This window comes from Aquarana catesbeiana, linkage group LG03 (genome assembly GCF_042186555.1).
Source record: "Aquarana catesbeiana isolate 2022-GZ linkage group LG03, ASM4218655v1, whole genome shotgun sequence".
NCBI classification, from domain to species: domain Eukaryota; kingdom Metazoa; phylum Chordata; class Amphibia; order Anura; family Ranidae; genus Aquarana; species Aquarana catesbeiana.
The window spans coordinates 604,664,606-604,690,085 of NC_133326.1; the positions used below are offsets into that span (position 1 = coordinate 604,664,606).

At 41.5% G+C, this 25,480-nt stretch overlaps 1 protein-coding gene and 1 non-coding gene across 7 annotated transcripts in view; both read right to left on the bottom strand.

The window, feature by feature from the left end:
* Positions 1 to 14,225: 14,225 nt before the first annotated feature.
* LOC141135799 (U2 spliceosomal RNA) lies at positions 14,226 to 14,413 on the bottom strand. Its single transcript, XR_012243648.1, has one exon. It is a non-coding gene; the product is annotated as a U2 spliceosomal RNA (small nuclear RNA).
* A 5,248-nt stretch (positions 14,414 to 19,661) lies between these two features.
* ZMIZ2 (zinc finger MIZ-type containing 2) overlaps positions 19,662 to 25,480 on the bottom strand; it is a 72,710-nt gene continuing 66,891 nt past the window's right edge. For all 6 annotated transcript variants that reach the window (XM_073622172.1, XM_073622171.1, XM_073622170.1 and 3 more), the window contains 2 exons: positions 23,690 to 23,887; positions 19,662 to 21,487 (listed from right to left, as the gene is read on the bottom strand). In XM_073622172.1, coding sequence (XP_073478273.1) covers positions 21,380 to 21,487; positions 23,690 to 23,887 — 306 coding nt within the window. In that variant the 3' untranslated portion in view covers positions 19,662 to 21,379. The remainder of the gene's footprint in view (positions 21,488 to 23,689; positions 23,888 to 25,480) is intronic.

Here is a 25,480-nt window from a genome sequence, read left to right on the forward strand (position 1 = left end):
ACAGACACTGATCTCCGCTCAGAGCCGTGCTGTCCTGAGAAGGCAGAGGGCACTGATGGAAATTAATAGCATTCACTGAAGAGCACTGATAGGAGGCACTGATGGGCACTGATAGAATGCACTGATGGCACTGATAGAAGGCACTGATGAGCACTGATAGAAGGCACTGATGGGCACTGATAGAAGGCACTGATGGGCACTGATAGAATGCACTGATGGGCACTGATAGAAGGCACTGATAGGAGGCACTAATGGTCAATGATAGAAGGCACTGATGGACACTGATAGAAGGCACTGATGGGCACTGATAGGAGGCACTAATGGGCACTGATAGGCTGCACTGATAGCTGGCATTGATGGGCACTGATAGGTGGTACTGATGGGCACTGAGGAACACTGATAGGCAGAACTCAGGCAGTATTGATGGGCTTTGATGGGCAGAATTGAAGAGTACTGATAGGTGGCACTGATGGACGCTGTTAGGCGGCATTGATGAGCACTGATAGGCAGCATTGATGGGCACTGATAGATGGCACTGATGGTTGAGGCACTGATTATCAGTGTAAACAATTTACTGTCATTCTTGATAGTTAACAGCAGTCCTTTTCTAATACAGACACAGCGTGGGAGGAAAGGGCTGCGGATAACCGGCAAGTCTGTTTACATGTGATCAGCTGACATCACATGGTAAAAGGCAGCTGTGATTGTGCTGGATGTACGTCCCAGGAGTCATGCGGGAAGCACGGTTTTGGGAGAATGTCCATGGACACCCCCCCAAAATTGGAAGCCTGGGGCTCGGATGGAAGGGGGGCCCATCATGGTTTCTTGCATCGGGGCCCTGAAGGTTCTAGTTACGCCTCTGGCTGACCTCCTCTTTTTTAAACCTTCAAAGCGGGCTTGTAAGTTGTTAATAGAGACTGTGATTTGTTAACAGCCCTCAGGATAGCTACAAGGGTCGGCTGTTCACCCTCATCTTCCCCGGGGTCCTCTGTCTAATCTAGCTCAGCAGTGTAACTGTCTGTCTGAGTTAACATGGCCGCTGTTCCCTGCTCTATCTCACTGTCCTCCATGTCCTCATTACTGTGCCCTGCATCAGCATCCAGGTCAGGCCAGCTCATCCGGTCAGATTTTTCTGTCATTTTCAGCGCATCGTAGTGCATGTCTTTGGGGTACTTGAGTTATTTACTCACCCCCTCCTTGGATTAATTAATGAATTCTATTTTTATAAATCTCCATAGGAGCTTTCTTATGTTTTTGGTATGCAGATGTATCTGAAAGGTATTGTTTGGCTCAGGGGCGTAACTAGAAATCACAGGGCCCCATAGCAAAATGTTGTATGGGCCCCCCCCTGCAAACCGCCCCCCCCCCCCCCCCCCACAAAAAAAAGAACTAATGCCATTGAACAACAGATTACCGCACCCATGCACAGTACCCAGGCAACAGCTTATATGAATTTTGAACAAGTATGCAGTATACTGTATGCAGCCCCTGAAGGACACACATTGCTGACCTCCATGCCTTCTAACCAATTTCTGTTACATAAAATAAAATAGTTCAACTCACCATAATGCAGAATAAGTGGGAGCCCTGAGCGTGTCACTTGCCACGTCCCTGCCACCAGATGCAACATGTCACGGAATGTCACTTGCCACATCACCCGCCACACGTTGCGGATTGTCCACTTGCCACGTCGCCTGCCACCAGATGCAAATTGTCACTTGTCACACGTTGCAGAATGTCACCTGTGCTATGAGTAAGCACTTGATATAGTGCGAAACGCGTAGGCAGCCTGTCTGTACACTCTGCCGTTGATGTACTGTATGACATGTTCCTGATTTTAAAATAAAAAAGTTTGGAGTATAATTTCCTGGAGTGCAGCTGTCCAGATTTTCCCAATTGCACACCACCTGCCACATGTTGCCGATTGTCCACTTGCCACGTCCCGGATTGTCACTTGCCACGTCACCTGCCACACATTACGGATTGTCACTTGCCACGTCACCTGCCACACATTACGGATTGTCACTTGCCACGTCACCTGCCACACATTATGGATTGTCACGTGCCACGTCACCTGCCACACATTACGTATTGTCACTTGCCACGTCACCTGCCACACATTACGGATTGTCACTTGCCACGTCCCGGATTGTCACTTGCCACACATTACGGATTGTCACTTGCCACGTCGCCTGCCACATGTTACGGATTGTCACTTGCCACGTCACCTGCCACACAATACGGACTGTCACTTGCCACGTCACCTGCCACACATTACGGATTGTCACTTTCCACGTCCCGGATTGTCACTTGCCACACATTACGGATTGTCATTTGCCACATGTTACGGATTGTCACATGCCACGTCACCTGCCACACATTACGGATTGTCACTTGCCACTTCACCTGTCACTTGCTGTGTCACTTTCCTGCTGTGTCCCAGAGTCAGGCAGCAGATTATCAGTCAGGCAGCAGAGAGATAATGTCATCTCTCTGCTTCCCGAGGCTGCCTGCACAGTGAGGGGGAACTGCACTGCAGGGATGGCGCCGGGCAGTGAGAGATGATGTCATCTCTATGTACCCCCGCCTGCCAGCTCCCTGATTGGCCAGCCCGCTCACACACGAGCCGCCCAACTGTCTCACCACCTGACAGCCCTTGGAGACGCCCACGCTCTCATCGTGGACCGGCAAAGCCGCCCGCTCTCACTCACGGGCCCAGCAAAGCCGCCCGCTCTCACCTGCGGAGCCGCCTGTCCTCACGGGGCCCCACTCAGCTGCGGGCCCCATAGCGCCCGCGTGTGCCGCTATGGCGGTAGTTCCGCCACTGATTTGGCTTTAGCCATATATGCAGATCTATCCAACAAAACAATACTTTCCCCCTTTATCTGCCTATGTTATAGTTAGGTTTGTATTTTGAGTCAAGGCCTTTAAGCCACTAATTTCTTCTTTGTTTGCAGGTGTTGTTTTTTTATGGGCAATATCGTGCAATGTTAATAATTTGCCATAAGTTAACTCATAGAATGTCTTAAGGAACCTTTAACATGGGGGGGTGGATTTTGGTTTATAATGAGTGGATTGAACTGGAAGTTTGTAATCCACTAGAATATCAGGATCGCCAACATTGGTCTGCCTGAAAGCTCCTCTAAAATGTGTAGGCTTTGAAGATTTTCATAACTGAATGATACCTCAGGGTCAGAACCACTAGGTTACTAGTACTAGGTTAGACATGTTATCAGTATTATCCAATACATCCATCTTCTACTACAGTATTTGAAAGGGATCGGATGTTGTAAAACCTTTTGATAGTCAGCTAGCTTTCTAGTTATTTTGTTTAAATCTTTAAATAATAAAATTAATTTAGATAATATGTGGGAGAAAAGTTTAACCTTTTTTGTAATGAGTGTTGATATGGTGTGAGAGATTGTAAGGATAAATTAAAAATCTTAATAGTGTTATGACTCTCTTTAACGAAGGCTCCTCTTTTTCTTTTCTTTTTTTTTTGCTTTCCCTCTTTTAGTTCCTCTTTTGTTTGGTCTACTGGAAGAACAGTTTTGTGTGTGATTATCTTGGGGATCATCCCTAAAGGTGGTGTTCTCCAGTGCCTCAAGTTCTGCTAAAGCAGAATTGAGTGGGAATATTATATCAATGACTTCTGTTTGCAATGTCATTATGTGAATAGTGGTAGGTTCAGCATTTTCAGGTGTGGGTGGTAATTCAGATCCTATGGTGTCATTGGTAATAAGCTCAGAACTCAGGTATAAATTGTGTCTCAGCTCCTGATACAGTATCAGAAGTATTGCTGTTAATAGTCCACAGGTGAAGACTAGACCTTGATCAGGCCAAGTGTTTTAGTGAGGTAGGACAGGGTTTCTCTGTGCTTTCAGAGCAGTTCCTGACCTTCACAACGCTATCTGCAGGGCATAGCACACTGTGTGATTTATTGGACAGAGTATTTGGGAATTATTCGCTTTATTGTGGTAACTTTTGCCATTTTGTCTCTAATGCTTTTCAGCATGAGCAGTTTTAAAATTGGCATTTTCCCTTTCTATCTGGACTTAGTCTCAGAAGGATCATATAACTATGTCACGCCTCCCAGATGAGGTGTTTCCACTGCCCTGTTTTGCAAAATAAAAAATGCAGTACGGTTGCTGCATTCTCACAGCCATCTTCTACAAAGACAAAGACAGAGACATAGCCACAGGAACTTGGTCAGCACCTGGGTTAGAGTGGCTCCTTTCCCGGACATACAAATTCCCATCCATACTTTTTTATGTTATATGTTGGTGCCATACACTTACTCATACACATTTATATATATTTTTCCCTTTTTAGAAACACATCAAAACTGCTTCTTTGAAACTCCTGAGGAAGGAAACATACACTATAGAAAGAACTGAGTCTTTCTATGTTATTCCGAAACATGTAGAGTGTCCTGTGCTGTTTTATTTTCGCTCCAGTGAGCTGACCCTTGGGTCTTCTGGGATGATCTATTACAACACTATAGCAGTTAGATCACAATTGATTTTTGTCTCCTCCATCTCTTTGATCTTATATTGATTCTATGTTTGTAGATATTTTGTAAACAATAAAAACTTTGTGATAATCTTTTTAAACAATACCATTGTATTCTATTCTTGCACCATATAATTATTTCCTGGTGTTGTACTGCCCATAATATCCCCCTTGGGGCACATACCCTCTTTTGGCTTTCTTCCTTATATATGGGATGTGGAAGAGACCCCCGGAAAAACTGAAAAACACTGGTTCCTCCCTATTTTCTTTACTTGGTCTGCACCTGGGTTATAGTGGCTCCTTTCCCGGACATACAAATTCCCATCCATACTGCACTCCTGAACCATGAGTACCCCACTGGAGATCCCCTCACTAGCAATGGCAGATCACAGGCACAAAGTAGCTGGGGCAAAAGGCCATATAGCATATGTTCTACTGGTGGCCTACAGGAAACACAGAACACTGCTCAGGATGATAGCTGTTCCCTTATCTCAGAGCATTGTCCTGACTTTATGATACCTCTCCTCTCATTATAGCTCCCTCTTAGGAAAGCACTAGGCAGTCTACATAACAATAGCAGATTTATACGCCACTATGTCTGAATTCTTCAAAAAAACTCTCTGCAATTGTACAACTTTCTGTTTACAGAGACCAAAAACACCACACATCCTCTTTTCCCCCTGACCCTGTTCAGGAATAAAAAGTGGAACCTCCTTTATTTGAAAGATATGGAGTCTTTGCCTAACAGCACCTGATTTTCTTGTAAAAAATTGTAAATAAGTAAGTTTTCTCTTTCAATGATGGGCACTGATACGGCGGCACCGATGAGGTGGCACCAATGAGCGGGCACTGACGGGCACTGAGGATGGGCACTGGTAGGCGGCACTGATGGGCATTGATAGGCGGTACTGATGGGCACTCATGAGTGGCAATGGGTGGCACTGATGGGCAACAGTGAAAGGTGGCATTGCTGGGCACTGATAGTGTGGCACTGATAGGCGGCACTGCTACGCAGCACTGATATGATGCACTGATAGGCTTCCCTGGTGGCACTGGCAGTGGTAGGCATTGGAGTGGGCACTGATTGGCAGCTGCCTTTGCACTGATTAGTATTTCCCTGGGGGTCTAGGGGGCATACCTGGTGGTCCAGTGTGGCTGGTTTCCCTGGTGGTCCTGGGCGGCTTCCCTGGTGGTCCTGGGTAGGATCCGAGGGGGGCTGTGCTGATAAACAATCAGCACAGACCCCCCCTGTCAGGAGAGCAGCCGATCAGCTCTCCTCTACTCGCGTCTGTCAGACGCGAGTGAGGAAAAGCTGATCATCAGCTCTTCCTATTTACATCGTGATCAGCCGTGATTGGACACGGCTGATCACGTGGTAAAGAGTCTCCGTCAGAGACTCTTTACCTAGATCGGTGTTGCAGGGTGTCAGACTGACACCGCGCAACAACGATCGCCGCGATGCGGCTCGATATCCTGATCATGTCATATGACGTCCGGTCAGGGATATCAAACCACTTTGCCACCGTCATTTTGTAATAGGGCGGGCTGCAAGTGGTTAAACAGCTATTTTATCTAAGAGCAATTCCCAAAACATGGCCTGTTGGGGGTACTTAAGGACAGGGTTGAGAACCACTGCTCTAAGGTCACATTACAGGACAACCCTGCACCTTAGGCACGGCAGGGTCTGCGAACAACCTCCAAAGGTTTGCTGAAGATCAGCTAATCTGGATAACTACATAAATAAGCTTTCTGGCTCTGCAGTAATGAAGGATCTTGGTTGCAGAAAAAAGGGATCTCGTTAAAAGTAGTCGTCTTGTAGAAAAGGTTTTTGCTTCTCTTAGTGAGAAAAGATGTTCATTCTCCCAAGACACTACCAAAAAAAAATATTTGATGGGAGAGGGAGGGTTTATATTTGTCTGAAAAAGGCCAAGAACACCCATGCGATCCGATTCCAGTGCAGAGAAAAAAAGTCCCTGCACCTTTTTTTCTGCAACTCCAATGCGAGTTCAGCCATACAACTGTATGGCTGAACTCGCATATATGATCAGCAGCTGCGGTGCGGGTGTGAATCACATGCCATGTCTGAGATCACTATAGTGTGAAAATTTCCAAATTGGGCCCAAAGTGTCAATATTTTGTGTGGCCACCATTATTTTCCAGCACTGCTTTAACCCTCTTGGGCATGGAGTTCACCAGAGCTTCAAAAGTTGCCACTGGAGTCCTCTTTTACTCCTCCATGATGACATCATGGAGCTGGTGGATGTTAGAGACCTTGCGCTCCTCCACCCTCCTTTTGAGGATGCCCCACAGATGCTCAAAAGGGTTTGGGTCTGGAGACATGCTTAGCCAGTTCATCACTTTTACCCTCAGCATCTTTAGGAAGGCAGTGGTCATCTTGGAGGTGTGTTTGGGGTCATTATGTTGGAATACTGCCCTGTGGCCCATTCTCCGAAGGGAGGGGGATCATACTCTGCTTCAGTATGTTGCAGTACATGTTGGCATTCATGGCTCCCTCAATGAACTGTAGCTCCCCATTGCCGGCAGCAGAGTTAATGCAGCCCCAGACCATGACACTCCCGCCACCATGCTTGACTGTAGGCAAGACACACTTGTCTTTGTACTCCTCACCTGGTTGCCGCCACACGCGCTTGACACCATCTGAACCAAATAAGTTCATCCTGGTCTCATCAGACCACAGGAGATAGTTCCAGTAATCCATGTCCTTAGTCTGCTTGTCTTCATCAAACTGCTTGCAGACTTTATTGTGCATCATCTTTAGAAGAGGCTTCCTTCCGGGATGACAGCCATGCAGACCAATTTGATGCAGCGCATGGTCTGAACACTTACAGGCTGACCCCCCCCAACCCCTGCAGCAATGCTAGCAGCACTCTTACGTCTATTTCCCAAAAACAACCTCTAGATATGACACTGAGCATGTGCACTCAACCTCTGTGGTCAACCATGGCGAGTGGAACCTGTCCTGTTAAACCACTGTATGGTCTTGGCCACCATGCTGCAGCTCAGTTTCAGGGTCTTGGCAATGTTCTTATAGCCTAGGCCAGTGATGGCGAACTTTGGCACCCCAGATGTTTTGGAACTACATTTCCCATGATGCTCATGCACTCTGCAGTGTAGTTGAGAATCATAGGAAATGTAGTTTGAAAACATCTGGGGTGCCAAGGTTCACCATCACTGGCCTAGGCCATCTTTATGTAGAGCAACAATTATTTTTTTTAGATCCTGAGAGAGTTCTTTGCCATGTTGAACTTTCAGTGACCAGTATGAGTGAGTGAGAGCGATAACACCAAATTTAACACACCTGCTCCCCATTCACACCTGGGACCTTGGAACACTAACAAGTCACATGACACCAGGGAGGGAAAATGGGCAATTGGGCCTAATTTGGAAATTTTCACTTAGGAATGTACTCACTTTGGTTGGCAGTGCTTTAGACATTAATGGCTGTGTGTTGAGTTATTTTGAGGGGACCGCAAATTTACATTGTTATACAAGCTGTACACTCACTAATTTACATTGAAGCAAAGTGTAATTTCTTCAGTGTAGGCACATGAAAAGGATATAATAAAATTAAAATTACTGAGCTTATCAGACAAAAAAGAGCTAGTGAATAAGTGAATGGATGAAACCTAAATATGTTTGTTTTTTTTAGAAAACAAAGCTGCAACTTCCTGTGAGATACGCACAAAATAAACAAACAACTTTCTATATTAAGTTGTGCTATACTCTCATGTGAGTGAATACTAACAATAAACCTTAATAATGCTAAATTATATATAAAATGACTCCGTACATAAATAAAAATCGATTGATTAGATCATGCTTTAAATAGTCCACTGTTTGAAAATCACCTTAAAACATCCACTGTTTTAAGGTGATTTTCAAAACGTGAAATTAACACACAATACATCCAAGAGTCGTGGTTAAAAGAGATAAAGACCTCCACCTCTGCACACACTGCCGCTTACCGACTCCAAATGATCTCCTATTACAGGAGGAGATCGCACTTGCTTGTGGCTTAATACCCAGCCTGGGCCTTTTGAGAGATGGAACGGTAAACCCAGCGTCCCATGCTTCCTTTCTTGGGTGAATAAGGCACATAACAGGCCCCCGGACAACGTCGTGTGACGAAACACGTAGGGATGCGGTGATGTTACCGTGTTCACGCAGGTCCCGGAGTGACAGGCTGCTATCAAGAGCCGGTCGGCTCGTTTATACTGCAATCTCTTATTGTTTTAACTGTAAGTGCAATACTTTCTTATTTAAATAAAGTAACCTAGGATTTTACACTATGGAAGCTTTTATGTCTTTTTGGGCATCAATGGGCAACACGTGCCCCTGAAAGATTACATTCTGTGAAGACGCTGGGATCACCATTCCATCTCTCAAAAGGCTCGGGCTGGGTATAAAGCCACAAGCAAGTGCGATCTCCTCCTGTAATAGGAGATCATTTGGAGTCGGTAAGCGGCAGTGTGTGCAGAGGTGGAGGCCTTTATCTCTTAACCACGATTCTTGGGTGTATCGTGTGTTAATTTCACGTTTGAAAATCACCTTAAAATAGTGGACTATTTAAAACATGATCTAATCAATTTTTATTTATGTATGGAGTCACTTTATATATAATTTAGCATTATTAAGGTTTATTGCTAGTATTCACTCACATGAGAGCATAGCGCAACTTAATATAGAAACATGAAAAGATATAATAAAATGTTTGCAAAAATGGGAGGGGTGTACTCACTTTTTGTTGAGATACTGTATATAGACACACTGCTGTTTAAGAGTTTTAGAATACTCAGTTTTTCCAGTTTTAGGAAGCTCAATGTTGTGTACTTTAAAAATGGAGATACAATTAAACCATATAATCTTTGGTTTAATAACAATTATTCTAGATTTTTTGATTCATCAAAATAAACTCCTTCCACAGATTTAAAAGCTGGGCACACTTATGACATTCTTTCTGCAAATAAAATTTGAAAGGTTTTTCCCCAGTACTGAAATGGCAGAAATGGCCACAAATGCATTGTTCTGATAAGTTGGCAACTCTGGATTCCGCAGCAGAGCCCCACACCATTATACTTCTTCTTCCATGTTGGTATCAGTAACCATTCTTTTGCCTGCTCAATGGCACAGAAAAACCCTGCATGATAGACCATAGAGTTCAAATTTATTGGTCCATAAGATATTCTTCCGGTGTTCAGTTTTCCACTGTTGGTGGTTTCTGGCATGGGTAAGACCTTTTCCTTATTTAACCACTTGATTTCATTTAGCCACTCAACCTGGGAAACCTGCACTTCATAATTCTTCTCTTCACAGATGGCGATTTTGCCCACTGTTAATTTCGTAAACTAAATTTTTTTCGATGACTAAAACAATTGAGATGACTAAAATAGTCTTTTGACTAAAATGCCATTTTAGTTTTTATCCTATGACTAAAACTAAATTGAAATTTGACATCAAAATTAACACTGCACTACCACATAAGAATATGTAGGGGACATCCACTAAGCTGCTAAAAGAAAATAATTAAGAAAAAGGCTTTTCTTATATTATTTTTCCTAATATTTAATGTTGGTAATATATTCAGGTAATATGTGCAATGACGTTACAGCCAATAGTGTTTACAGTTTTTTTTTGTTTTTTATATTTTTCAAGTTGTACTTCTGCTTGTCAAAATGCAATATATTTGTTTATGAAACTTAATTTATAAAGATGTTATATGTTCAAATCTTTCTACCATAAATAACAAACATGTTAGATTTTTACTCCAGGAATATAGAATGAGTTTGGGAATTCTGAAAAAAAAAAAAAAACACACATTCTAGTGCATTATTTAAGCAACTAAACACATTCAATTTTAGTCAATTAAATACGGCTAAAACTAAAACAAGTCAGATGACTAAAATGGCATTTTAGTCAAAAGACCATAACGAAATCAAAATTTGATGTCAAAATTAACACCGCTGTTAAGCCTTGTTTGAAGCAACTGTTCTATGACACATAAGCTGTTGACAGTTTCCAGGTGCCTTTTTAGGGTGTAGGAAACTGTACTCAATGATTCCTTGGCTTCCTTTTGCAAATTTCTCTAAAGCAGGCGCCCCCAGACTAACTACCTAACCCCCAGGACAATTCTGACATTTCTGTCATATATGTAAAAATTAGTAATTTTTTTTTGTTAGAAAATTACTTAGATCATTTAAACATTATATATATTTTTAAGCAGAAACCCTAGAGAATAAAATGGCGGGTGTTGCAACTTTTTTTTGTCACTCGATATTTGTGAAGCAGTTTTTCAAACACAAATGAAAAAATATGCACTTTAATGAATCCTAGCACACACAAACACAATACCCACATTTTTGTTTGTAAAGTATAAAAAAACGATTCATATCAAACATGTCATGCTTTAAAATTGTGCAATTGTCACCTGTGGCTATAAAAGCCTTTACAGGTTACTTAGTTTAGAGAGTTATACAGGACATCTGGCCCTAGAATTATTGCTCTTGCTCTGACATTTGTGGTGATACCACACATGTGGTTATTTTATTAAAATGCATTTATTTTTACATTGCACTTTTAATTTTTTTTAAATCAACTTTACTGCTATAACAAGGGATGAACAGCAGCCCTTGTGATAGCATGGGTGGTGACAGGTCCTCTTTATGGAGATACTGGGGTCTCTAAGACCCCAGATATTGGCGGCACAGTGGTATAGTAGATAGCGCTTTCACCTAGCAGTAAGAAGGGTCGCTGGTTCGAATCCCAACCACAACACTACCTGCCTGGAGTTTGCATGTCCTCCCTGTGCCTGCATGGGTTTCCTCCGGGTACTCCGGTTTCCTCCCACACTCCAAATACATGCTGGTAGGTTAATTGGATCCTCTCTAAATTGTCCCTAGTATGTATGAATGGGAGTTAGGGACCTTAGATTGTAAGCTCCTTGAGGGTAAGAACTGTTGTGAATGTACAATGTATATGTAAAAGCGCTGCGTAAATTGATGACGCTATACAAGTACCTGAAATAAAGAAATAAAAATCTCTCCTCTGGCCTCCAAAGCAGTAAATCCAACCAAGATACTTTGATCTGCATCTTCACAAGTCAATAACAGCTTGTCAAGAAACAAACTTGGACCAGAAGTGACAGAATCCTCGTCGCTCCCAGTTTCTGATCTCACATCAGTTCCTCTCCCTGTGCAGTGCACCAGATACTGCTGGTCAGAGCTGTCCCAGGCTCCCCAAATAGACAGGAGAGCCCAGGAAAGGCAGCGGGTGGGACCCCTTTCTGCCGCCTGTAAAAGTGATCCAATGGCTATATTGACCAAATGAACTATTTAAAGAGATAGGAAACATGGAAATCAGCTTTAAGTCCTGAAATTTGAAGATTTGTTGAATTTGAAGGCCAAGTCAACACCTCAAGGACACCTTCTTTCATTGCTCCATGGTTTAGTTCTGATGGCTGTGGACACAGGTCAGCATGGCCGGTATGAGGCTACACCGCCCCATACACAACAAACTGCAAATCACGGTTTGTGACACCTTTCCATTGGACCCAGCATTTACTTTTTAAACAATGTAATCTACAGTAGCCTTTCTATTGGATCAGACTACAGGAGCCAGCCTTCACTCCCCATGTGCATTAATGAGCTTTGGCCGTCCATTACCCTGTCACCAGTTCATTGGTTTTTCCTCCTTGAACCACTTTTGGTAGGTCCTGGGCCGTGTAGACTAGGAACATCCCACAAGAGCTGAAGTTTTGGAGTTGCTCTTACCAAGTGCTGTAGCTATTATAATTTGGCACTCGTCAAAGTTGCTAAAATCTTTATGCTTGCCCATTTTTATTTGCTTTCAATACATCAACAAGATAACCAATGTTATTCACATTACCTGGCAGTGGTCATAATGGTAGGACTGATCAATGGATGTACACATTTGCTTTTTTTTTTTTTATTTACAAAAAAGATTAAAGTCAATATTTAAAAACATGGACATTTTGGATTTATTTTTTTACTTCCCTGTAAAATCCTTTTCTTAGAGTACATTACAGGGCACAGAGTTTTATTCTTCGATGATTGGGTCTGGAATGCTGCCTTGAGGTGGACACTAGTAAACAAAGCTGTAAATGACTCCTAGCGAAGTCCACCCCATGTGATAGAGGTTTAAGTCTTACAGGATTTTAATCTTAAAGGCCTGTGATGTCCAAGAGCAATGATAGGGCTTGTTTAGACTAGCATTGCCTGCTGAAGTGATCAACTGTGGTTCACTTTTCAAAAGAACATTTTGACAGACAGTGAAGAGGCTGTATGTCACCTCCTGGTTTAACCCCTAAAAGCCTGCACCACTGTGCCGGTTGTGTAGTGGCCCCATTCACTTGGGTCACATTTGGTGGGCAGTATTTGCATGCGGTTGTGGAGTGTATATGGAGAAAGCCCCATTAACTTGAATGGGTCACGCTCAGTGAGCAACACTGCCAGCTAAGCATGACCAGGTTTACTCTTGCTGCAGTAGGAGTACATCCCTATACGCTGCTTTTGCAGCTTAAAAGGGAGCGGTTGGGGGGGGGGGGGTCGGGGGGGGTCAAACACAGCTCAACCGCATGTTTTTACTGTTGTGAGCGAGAGCATTTTTCTCCATTGGATTTTGTTCACCTTTAACACTAAGGGGTTGATTTACTAAAGACAAATAGACTGTGCACTTTGCAAAGTGCCGTTACACTCAGGGCTTAGTAAATAAGTAGATGCTCTGCCGACTTCCATCACCCAATCATGTGCAAGCAAAAATGCTGCTTTTTAAATTTTGTTTGCATTTGATTGGGTATTCTAAGTAAAGTTAAACTTTACCTAAGTTACAAAGCTCTGAAGCAACTGCACTTTGCAAAGTGCAGTCGATTTGCCTTTAGTAAATCAACCCCTAAGGGGGAAATTTAAAATAAACTTTGTGGTGGATGGGCTTTAAATTAGTAGATCTTGCTAAAGTGTTAGTAAAGTCCACTTTTTGATTTATACCTAAAAAGGTAGGCCTACAATAAGTAAATATACCCTAAACGTGCTCAATTTAGGAGATGCTTACTTTAGTGGCAGCTGGTGATGTCACTGGCGCATGCACACTGTGCTCTAAATGAATATTGCCATTCATTTAGAGCTCTGTGCCACAGCCAAGATTCCTGTTCGCATGGGTGGGTGTGACACCACCACACAGTCATTCAAACAGCTGAAGCCCGCAAACTTGGAAGAAAGAACGCATGAAAATGGAAGGGCTTGGTTTTAAGGGAAGTCTATCAATGTGCAGTGCGGTGCATACTAGCACATGACATTATCCTGCATGGGCCCATTTTATTTACTACTGCTTTAATGTATTATTTTGTATGAATTTACCAATAATTATGCATTTTTTTAAAATCATTAAATTCTTGTATATTTAGGGAGCCCTGTAGTTTGGTATATGATAAATGGCAGGTAGGTAGGCATCTTCAATGTCCACAGAGGTTGGAAGTTCCCCATGCTGAAGGGAAGCAATGACTGACCTGGGAAACTATATTGAAATTTTGCATGCAAAAGAGACCTGCTAGAATGGGATGAATGACTCAATGTGCCTTGGAGAGGGTAGACGTTGAAAGCCTTTCCTGCTCTGGAATGGGAACTTTAATCCTTCCAGAGTAGAAAGCTGTCCTTTGAGGCTTTAAGGTGAAGGGGCTGAAGGCTTGGTACATTAATCTGGAAGGTACTGCAGTACCTAGGCAATGCATGGAGTTTGACAGAGCAAGTTCTTTTTCCAGCTCCCTGTTCTAAAGGCCATTTAATATATGGTCCCCGAATAGGAGCTGTATCGGATATAAAACCAAGAACAGAAACCACCCTTGATCTTAGCTCAAAGTCCGTGAAGTGATGCAGTTTTTACCCTTTTCGGGGGGGAGCTCTAGGACAAGACATGTGCGCACTGCATCAATAAGGGTATAATAGCTTGGGAGAGCTTTTAGGGGATAAAACACCCTACATGTTTGAACCTTCTGAAATCAGTTGATGTACCATCATCCTCCTCCTTCTTTCTCCTCAGGAAGTACAGGTGCAGTCAGAGGAAAATCAAGGTGTGGGATTTTGGGAGAGAATAAGAGCGCTCTATAGGCCAATTGCCCTACATATAAATTCAGAAAATACTACTACATAGAGTTTAGACAGCACCAACAGCGGGTGCATGTGTTGGTGAAGGAAATGGTTTGTTTGGACCAGCCTGGTCCAAACATTTAAAAAAGATAACCTTAACCTGGAGTTAGGCTTTAACCACTTCCCGCCCAAGGTACATCCAGGGACGTCCTTGACTTTGCATGGGTATATCTGAATGATGCCTGCATCTACAGACATTGTTCAGATATCTTCTTTTAGTGCCAGCAATTCCCTACACCATAAGAATGATTAAAGCAGCTGTTCCACCGCTTGATCATTCTTACAGGTGGCAGGAGGGGAAGCCACCCCTCCCGCTGCTTCTACCGACTGCTACCATCGGAGACAGAATCCACCGACCCTGGATGGTGATCATAGAGATTTCCGGCGGACCAGATGATCGCCGGAGTCTCTATGATCGTTCGGAGGCCAGGCTTTTTTTTTTTTTGACCCCATATCTCACTGTAAAGAGAACCGATCATGCCATATTCCTATTACAAGGCATGTTTACATGCCTTGTAATAGGAATAAAAGTGATTCCAAAAAAAAAAAATTTAAAGCACCCCTGTCCCCGTGTGCTCGCACACAGAAGCGAACGCATACGCAAGTCCCACCCACATATGAAAACAGTGTTCAAATCACACATAATGTATCGCCGTGAACATTAGAGCGAGAGCAATAATTCTAGACCTCCTCTGTAACTCAAAATATGTAACCAGTAAAAAAAAATTAAAGCATCGCCTATGGGGATTTTTACGTATCGAAGTTTGGCGCCACTCCATGAGCGTGTGCAATTTTGAAGCGTGACATGTTAGGTATCTATTTACTCGGCGAAACTTCATCTTTCACATTATGCAAAAAAATTGGGCAAAGTTTAATGTTTTGTTTTAAAGCATGAAACTTTTTTTTTCCCCAAAAAAAAGTGTTCGAAAAATTGCTGCACAAATACCGTGTGAGATACAAAGTTGCAACGTCCGCCATTGTATTCTCTAGGGTTTTTGCTAAAAAAAAAAATATATATAAATAAATATGTTTGTGGGTTCTATGTAATTTTCTAGCAATAAAATGATGAATTTTACATGTAGGAGATAATTGTCAGAATTGGCCTGGATGCGAAGTGGTTAAAATGGATGTAAACCCTCACATATACCCAGTGAAGTGAACAGCCTCAGATGATACAGAGGGATGAAACAACTCTCCCTACATAAAAGTTTTACATGTATATCTGCTGTCTTCATCTTTATATACAGTTTAGAAAGGCACCTCCTGTTAGGACATTTTCTCTTCCTTTTCTACACTGCAGTGAAGCCTGGGCATACAGCCAAGACAGCTGATTGGAGGAAAGGCACACACCCCCTCTCCATACAGGTAGGGATTTTCAGCTCTGATCATTGAATAGTTCAGGGCTCTACTAATCCATTTATGGCATCCTCGCCAACACAAAACTCTGGCTGGCTTTATTATCTGTTACAGATAACTTGTCATCAGGCTGATAACAGGAGACAGCTATGGGACAGAGTGCTTTGAAGAGAGATAGCAAAACACTGCAGATATATGTGCCCAGCTCAAATTTCATGAATCGGGTTTACACCCACTTTAATGTAAACACTTCAATACATAAAAATATGTGCTCACTGAAAATACACTGATTTTTCCTGTAATGGTACCGTACCATGCATTTGTATACATTTTATTGGTTATAGTCAGGACAAGCCAGAAGGACTATAAAATGGTGCATATGATTATTTTGCATTCTGCTTTTTTAGGCAGTTAATATTTTCCAGTTACCCCTTAACTTTTGTAGAAAATTCATTTACTGTAATAAGTCGGAGCATTGAATTGATTCTTCCCTCTCACTCTGTACAGCTCTGCCCTCTTCCACTGTACTCTTTTTGGAAAACCCATAGTGCTCTGTGACTTGTCAAATGTGATTATCTTTTTTTTTTTTTATGGGGGGGGGGGGGGGGGGGGGAGGATTATAGATTTCTCTTTTTTTAAATTGATCAAAACCATCAATAGTTTTTTAAAAAGTTTTAAAAGTTTATTGTAAATAAGTACTACAATTAGACTCATCTCACTCATCTCTATACCTCAAACCTCCGTAGGAAGGTCTTTGTTGGCTGCTACTGTCTCTTTGGGTCAATGATCTTTTCAGAAACCTCTAAGAGGAAATTCAGAAGCAGGCCACATCCTGTGAAAGATAATTCAGCATACAGTGCAGCCAGGTACAAATTTACATTACACTCTTTTCCTTCTGCTTCATATAGAGGTAAATCAGACATAAGCACTTCCTCAGCTATGTAATCTAAACTTCATGGTGCTCCCTTCCCAAGAGGTACATGCAAGCACATCTAATTCACAGTGGTTGCATGTATCTCAGGAAACCCTCACTACCCAATAATGTAATATGAAACGGACCTTCACTATAACTGGCTAGATCTGTGTACTCATGTTCATTTTTAGTTCTGCCAGTTACTATTTTTGTGACAGGTTCCCATTAATTTTCACTTACTGACAGTTTGGAGACAATAGCATGGTTTCAGAAGGGAAGTGTATGAACATATAGGGGTCAATTTACTAAAAGCAAATATACTGGGTACTGCAAGTACACTTGTTAAATTAGGTAAAACTTCACTTTGCAAGGAATACTTAATCACACGCAATGAAAATAAACTGAATTTTTGTTTGTACATGGTTGGATGATAGAAACTAGCAGAGTATTCCCTCATATCTAGAGCAAATGCACTGAAAGTGCACTTGCAGTACATTTGCCTTTAGTAAATCAACCTCATATTCTGTTTTTTTTTTTTTTATTTTTTTAAACAACAACTTTTATTTAATTCAGTAATTAAAGTACCATAAGATACCATTTTCCCCCACTACCTGCTATCAACAGGTTCAAGCACTGGCTGTGAGAACAATTTTTGGGCTCCCGTTCAAAAGCTGCTAGATATCTTTTATGGTATGCCAATATTTTATTTTTCAGAATATGAAGTTTGGGTCAGACAGCAACCACCCCCTTTGACTTCCATTCCAGATTGTGCATATATATATATATTTTTTAATATAAGGGGGGGGTGAAGTGTGCTACATGTACCAAAGTTGGTCAAGCAGGAAGTGCAGGAGGTTCTTACTGACCAACAGCTTTTGGATATTACAAGCATTATTACATCAAGAATGCCTCCCACTTCTGCCCTCCCCCTAAAGTATAATGTGTGCAGTTGTATAGACAATGGGAGAGGGTCCTAGCAGCCACCAAACCCACATATAAAAACATACAGAGCCCTAAGTCTTAGGCCTCATTCGCACGGGCACCGTCATTTTAGCCACGTTAAAAACTTATCAGTTCTTATCCATTGCTTCATCCGTCTTCCGTTCATATCAGTTTTCATCCGTTAATGTACACGTTTACATCCGTTTACAGTAGTTTCTGTGCCTTTAAGGAAATTACCCAGAAAGCATTGCTCCTCCCATTCAAACAAAAAAATTTCTTCAAAACGGATCTTAACTGATTGGACGTTGATGGACACTGTCTGTTAATATCAGTTTTCACAGATCTGGATGTAGCCTTGTACGTTAAAAAAAGAAAAAAAAAAAAGATAAAATCGGAAGCGGAGGTTAACGGATGGCAACAGATGGTTATCCGTTTGCCCATAGGAATGCATTGTTCGTTGACGGATGGAAGAAAAACAGATAGACGGTCCATCCGTGTGAAGGGGGTCTTAGGGGTCCATTGTGCTGCTGGACAGTCTACACAAAATGATACATTAGCCCCTGGATTAATTTCATTGTACTGGGTATGCAGGGTTCATCCAACAGTTGCAATGATAGGAGAGCACCAAATGACAAATGGAAGGGGAGTGTGTGAAGAAGCAATTATAGCGCAGGGTAAAAAAATGAAGAAAAAAAAAAAAAAAAAAAAAAAAACACACCTCGAGAGAATGCAACATTGGGAGTACCGTATTAGCACTGCACTACAGAAGAAAAAAAAAAATTGTGGGTACTTTTTTCAGACGATTGCAAAATGAGCAAACAGCGTGACCAGGCAGCAGGAAAAGTGAATAGTATTCTAGGATGCATGACTAGAGGGATCACCAGCAGTAGGAAGGAGGTTCCGATTCCTCTATATACATCTTTAGAATACTGTGTCAAGGTCTGGAGACCTCACTTACAAAAAGATATTGATAAGATAGAAAGAGTCCAAAGACCTGTAACAAAAATGGTAAAAGGTCTGGGGGATAAAACATATCGAGAGCGACTTCAGGAATTTAATATGTACAGTCTGGAGGAAAGAAAAAGGGGAGACAGGATTGAAACCTTTAATAATACATCAATGGGACGAATAAGGCTCAGGAGGGCAGTTTTCTCAATATGAAACCGAAATCAACACAGAACATGACCTCAAACTAGCTGGAGGAAAGTTAAAAACTCATCTTAGAAAGTATTTTACTGAAAGTAGTTACTGGAAGTCTATTCCAGGCATCAGAGGCAGTAAGACAGTCAACATTAAATGGCTTGAAACGCGCCTGGGACAAACATAGACCTATACTATTATACAAAAAAAAAAAAAAAAAAAAAAAAAAACCCAGGCAGACTTGTAGTACTTGCTCTTTTTTCTGCTGTCACTTTTCTATAGGTAGAAGATGATCATGTGTATAGCAGGGGTTGAACTTGGGGAAACACTTGAAAAGATGTGCAGAAATGAATGCAAGGATCCGATTAGAAAGAGCTTTGTGGGTTTGAGTTGACCTGAATTGCATTTTTTGTACAAAAGGACTGGCATACAGGAAGAGCACTTAGGAAGTGAAAAAAAGAGAGGCAAATAGAGTTAAAGCAGCAATGTTCAGTACAGCTTCAAGTCCTTTTTTTTGGTAGACAGCAGAGAAATGTTTATCCATGTTCCTCCAGACATGGGATGGACACAAACATTGATTAATGTAAAGACCCTTATTCATAAAGAGCAAATGAAGCATGCCATTTTAATATATATATTTTTTTTTTATTTCTGCAAAACGCACATTTTTTTTTTTCCAGCACATAGCACAAACCCTAGATATTTAAATATAAACCCAACATTTAACCACCCTCACCAGCTTTGTATGCTTGGCCTGGTTGCCTGTGTCTGGAAAGAGTTACATTATATTTGGCTTTGCAATAAATCTGCACTTCGAGGAGCAAGCGTGGGCTCTTCATTTAAAAAAAACGATGGTCCCTTTTAACATGGTTGCCACACCTCCCTCACTTTCCTTCATGGCTTATTCAGAGACACTGCTTTCTGCAGGAACATTTTAAAACCAGTTACAAAGTCCAGAAATAAAATTAAGAAATAAATAGAACAAATAACTATGGCTGATAGTTGTAGGTCTCTGCAGCATTGTAAATATTTTAAACTGGTTAAAAAATAAAATAACCTGGAGATATTAACACACAGTCACTGCCATTTTGCCTCCATAAAAGCACAGGGCAACATTCTGTGGCCTGAGCTACTGTAAGTATGCAGCCTATTGATTAACTAGCAGCTGCAGAAATGACCGAAGTATGAATAGTAGCTCATGCCACAGTAATGTCACTGGTCTCAGACAAACCAGTAGACCCAAATATTGGTTTAGCACACAATAATGGTCTTGACAACAATATAGAGGCAAAAGACACTTAAGAAATTCAGGTACATGCGGCTTCTTTCCCTCTGTCATGTGATATCACACAAAACACACATATAAAAATTTTATATATATATATATATATATATATATATATATATATATATATATATATATATATATATATATATATTCCCTCTGCTGCAGAGCAAATAATGCAGGTGTTGCAAGGCTGCAGGCCCTTTTTTATTGCATGTACAGTAGGTGGCGCTGCTGGGGTTACTGAAGCGCTTATACGGCAGAGAAAATAATTACATACAGTGACAAAGACACATTACTACAGGAATAATTTCCTGTATTAGATCAATATTTGTGTCGTGTCAAATTTACCTATTCTGGCAAAGACTGTAAATTAAAAGATCAAGTTGGCACCAGAATCTTGTGGTGTCCGTTAAAACCAAACCACCCTCCCCCCACCCCACAAAGGAATGTGTTATGACTAATGGACCAGCAATAATATACAATTATACACACATCGTATGTATCTTTACATATAAAAGTGTGTAAGTTCATACACACACACCTGCTTTGTGCTCTTAGCCGTCTCCTCTTTCTGACTGGGAGCCCTAAATAATAAAAATGGGCGGCAGGATCCTGCAATCTACTGGCTAGACTTTGCAGGTTGTTTTAGTGGAGGAGTAAAAATGGGTGTACAGAGGGCCCTAAGGGTGCTTAGCAGATCACTGGGGAAACTTCTGCCCGGCCGTGGAGGTAATAACTGAAGAAACATTGCTGGTATCTCAAAATTATCACATCTGCAGATCTTCATTTTAGCAGATAATGTGCATGAGACTTTCATAGAACATGTAAAGCAGGGTTATGTCTGTAGAGATGACCTCCAAAGCTTATGGAGCAGCACTGAAGGACTTAAAATAGTGCAATGATCAAAAATGTCCAGTGATATTCCATGTCCACTTGTGGTGTGGAATGGGCTCACTCAGATCAGGTCTTGTGCTCAGATTTGCTCCCATCACCCATTTCATTCAAAGTTGGGCTTGGAAATAACAAATGTATAGGTATATTGTACAAAGGGGCTCAGTTATTCTCAAATAGGGACAGAAGGTCATCGTTGCCACTGTTTGGAAGGTCCGGTGGCCCCAGGTACGAGAGCAGCTCATCTGGATTGGTCAGTTCAGGGAGAAGCTGAAGGAAAAAAAAAAAAATACACATACATTAATATGAATACAAGTTGCCAAACGCTGATGAAACAGCATAGGAAGATGTTTTGAGTACGCATACATATATATTCCTGTGAATATAGTTTAAAGTTTACTATAGGCCATGGGAGTCTATAAAGATTCCAGTAGACAACATACTCCAACATGGAAAAGGCCTTATTTACATCCATTTTTTTTTTTTTACCACCAATGGCTTATTCTTAATATTTACATTTTATAAACAATTACATGCAGACCACGATGTCCAGCAAAAGTGACATCAAAAAACGGGAATTTGGAAAGGGGTGCATACCATGGTCAGCAACTATTCCCTTTTGATTTTTAAACTGTTGCTGCAATTCCTCAAACTCCCCTGGTAGTGTTTTCCTAGCCTCGGTCACCATCACTTTTACTAGAGAGCTTGGCCCACATGTAAAGATAGGAGGAAAAATATAAATAAAAGGAATGTAAAAATGGGGAAAAAAATAATAATATCCATAATGGAAACTACCACCACCACTACATGCAATAACCACATACAGTTACACTATTTGTTTTGACATTCCTTTGCACAGGTTAGGTCTGAAAATCACTCAAAAACCCCAAAACCTATATTTCCTGAAAGCAGAGACCCTGGTGGCAGCTGCAAATATTTATCTTACATTTCTGTTTATCAAACCTAAAAAAAAACCAGACAGAAATGGAATGAAATTCAATTTACTGCACACAAATATTAACCAATGTTTTGGCAAAAATATAAAAAAAAAAAATGAGGTTATGTTGAGTACATAGATAATGTAAAGCCTTAAAATTGTGCAAGCCAAACTGCGGTACCCAAAATTGTCCAACCACTTTACAACTAAACTGCGGCTGTTGTAAAAAAAAAAAAACAAACAATGCAGTGGCATAATGTGCTAGTATGCAGAGCTACTAGCGCACTATGAAATAAATACTCACCATGAAACTAAGCCCTCCAGCACTGTGCTGTCACCTCTGAAAGGGGCCGACATCTTCCCCTGTTTTTTTTTCTGGGTTCACGCACTCCAGCTACGTGATTGGCCTGAGCCGTGATGATGTCACTCCCGCTCATGCGCGAGGGAGCCCTATGTTCCAGCACAAAGTTCTGAAGTTCTGGCAAGGTAACTTCAGAATGCATGCGTCGGTGAAGCAACTGGCTGCATCCAGGGTGAATATCTCCTAAACTAAGAGTCTCAAACTGGCGGACCTCCAGCTGTTGCAAAAGTACAAGTTCCATCATGCCTCTGCCTGTGGGAGTCCTGCTTGTAACTCTCAGCCTTGTAATGCCTCATGGGACTTGTAGTGTCGCAACAGCTGGAGGGCCGCCAGTTCTCACCCTGTCCTAAACGGTACACATTTAGGAGATATTCATTTTACCTACAGGTAAGCCTTGTTATAGGCTTACCTGTTTGTAAAAATGACCAAGCGAGGTTTACTACTGCATTAATTTAGAGTCATCAGTGAATGATGACAAAATAACCACTGCTCTAACTCCAGAGTGCATGGCGATACATGTATATGATACATATGTGGTACAAGTGTCGTTTTTGTACTAGTTTGATTTTGTATGTTTAGGGAAGGGGGTGACTTTTAAAAAAAAAAAATTTCATTAAAGTTTATTTTATTTAAACATTTTCAAATTTCTTTTCAACTTAAACTTTATTGCTAATACAAGGGCACATGTGCTTTTTAAGAAGACATCAGGGGATCAAACAGACCACCAATTTCACCTCACACTTGATCAATCCCGAACAGATGTACAGTGATCTGGTGACTATACAGCTCACCGAGTCACTTCTACATAAAGGCTGACAGCCAGCAGAGAAAAAGTAAAAAAATCCCAGCTGCCATAGAGGCTGGGGTTTATTTACATGCCAGCGCTGCCAGACTTAATAGCTACTGTAGCAGTGGGAGGGTTATAATGTGCTTTTTTTTTTTCATGTTGGCAACTATCTGAGGCAGAGAAATCCTGCAATGGGTAGAGTAGCACTGTTCCGTCATTTTAAATTCCCCTAAGCTTATTTAAAAAAAAAAAAAGGGGGGGGGGGGGAGGAGGATAGTGGCATAATACATTGACTTTTATTTGAAGTTTCCTGGCTGCTCTGAAAGCAGATTCTTTTTTTTTCTTTAAGCAAAAAAAAAAAATAAAACATTTATATAGGAGCCTTACATCAAGTGGGGGTTCGTTCACATCTCCAGTACCCGGGATAGCAACTGTGGGGTTAAATGCCAGATCACCCCCAGGCTGAGGCATATTTGGCCTTGCTTGGTTCCGGTGGTGTAACTGCGGTGACTGGCTGTTCATGTTTGAGGTGTGAAGAGACTGTACTTGATTATGGGATGGATCTATCCGCCCTGTGCCAGGCATCTGTATACAAATGAAAACCGATTATAAACAGTTGAAAAAAAATATTCTTGAACACATACATGTATAAACATGACAGCACTTCTGTATTTTATCCTTCAATTTCTCATGACAGCACTTTCTAAACGGACATGAACCCTGATCGATTTGAAAGTAAAGTGGCCACATAACGCAAAAATTTACTGGGGCTTTTGTGCCTGTATCAAACAGGACTAGTGTATTGTTGAGAAGGTCTGAATAAGAAAAGACTTGCTCCCATGATGCAATAGGAACTTCTCTAACTATATAACCCAATTTGAGACAGCATATGATGCTTTGGAAGAGGCAGACAAATATTCAGGGCCTTGGCTGCATATTACAGCCCAATTAAAAAGGAAAAGACTAATGCCGCGTACACACGATCGGAATTTCCGTCGGAAAAAGAATTCCGCTCAAGCTTGCCTTGCATACACACGGTCACACAAAAGTGCTCTGAACTTTCGACCGTCAAGAACGCGGTGACGTACAACACTACAACGAGCTGAGAAAATGAAGTTCAATGCTTCAGAGCATGGGTCAAATTGTTTCCGAGCATGCGTAGGAACTTTGCGTGTCGGAATTGCTACAGACGATTGGAATTTCCGATAGGGACTTGTTCCGAAAAATAGAGAACCTGCTCTCAATCTTTCGCTGGTGGAAATTCCGCCAGCAAAAGTCCGATGGAGCATACACACGGTCGGAATTGCTGACCAAAAGCTCGAAATCAGACTTTTGATGGCGGAATTTCCGATCGCGTGTACGCGGCATTAGGTTTTGTTAACAACACAATAAGGTAACAAAATGGAAATACACCACCATACAAAATATACTGCAATCTACCCCAAGATTCATTACTGTTGACAATGAGCTACTGTAAAGTTGGGTGTATTGTAGGCAGCTTTGTAGAAAATACTTAATCCTTCACCTAGATCTGACACACCTAACCAGGAAGAGCATATTATTGAAATAGAAAAGGCTGACGCAGAGCAAATCCTGTAACCTTTGACTTGCATACTCCAAGATTTCAGGGACCAAATAAAGAATACCAAGTTAAAGAACACTGGCCGAATGGAAAAAAAAAAAAAAAAAAAAAAAAAAAAAGGAAGTTCCTGAATTCACTAGATACAACCAGCTAACTTGCTGTCAAACTTTGTGCCCGTATCCATCCCTCCACTGCATAATGGAGATGAACCGTACAACTTGGGTATGACATTTAGCAAAGGAAAGCTCTAGCTTTTCTGAATTCTCCACATTAGCCCATAATCATAGATTTACTGCATATTTCCATCTGGGAAGAGTCATCCATAAACAGCAAAGTTAGGCAGCAGCAGGGCCTTTTGCACAGAGACTCTAGTCTAGGTTGTCACAAAATTTTGTTGCAATTTGTTCCACAAAGATTTTAAGTTGCATAATCTACCCATAATGTCCTCCCAGCATGGAGAAAAAGCTGCTCTAAAATCATAATAACTGTACATTTTCAATTTTTAGAACAGTTACCAGCAATCTTTTTTTTCCCACTGGGCTACAGAACTGATTCTCTTCAGTTGTAATGAGTCTTTAAAGGTGCCCATTTATAGT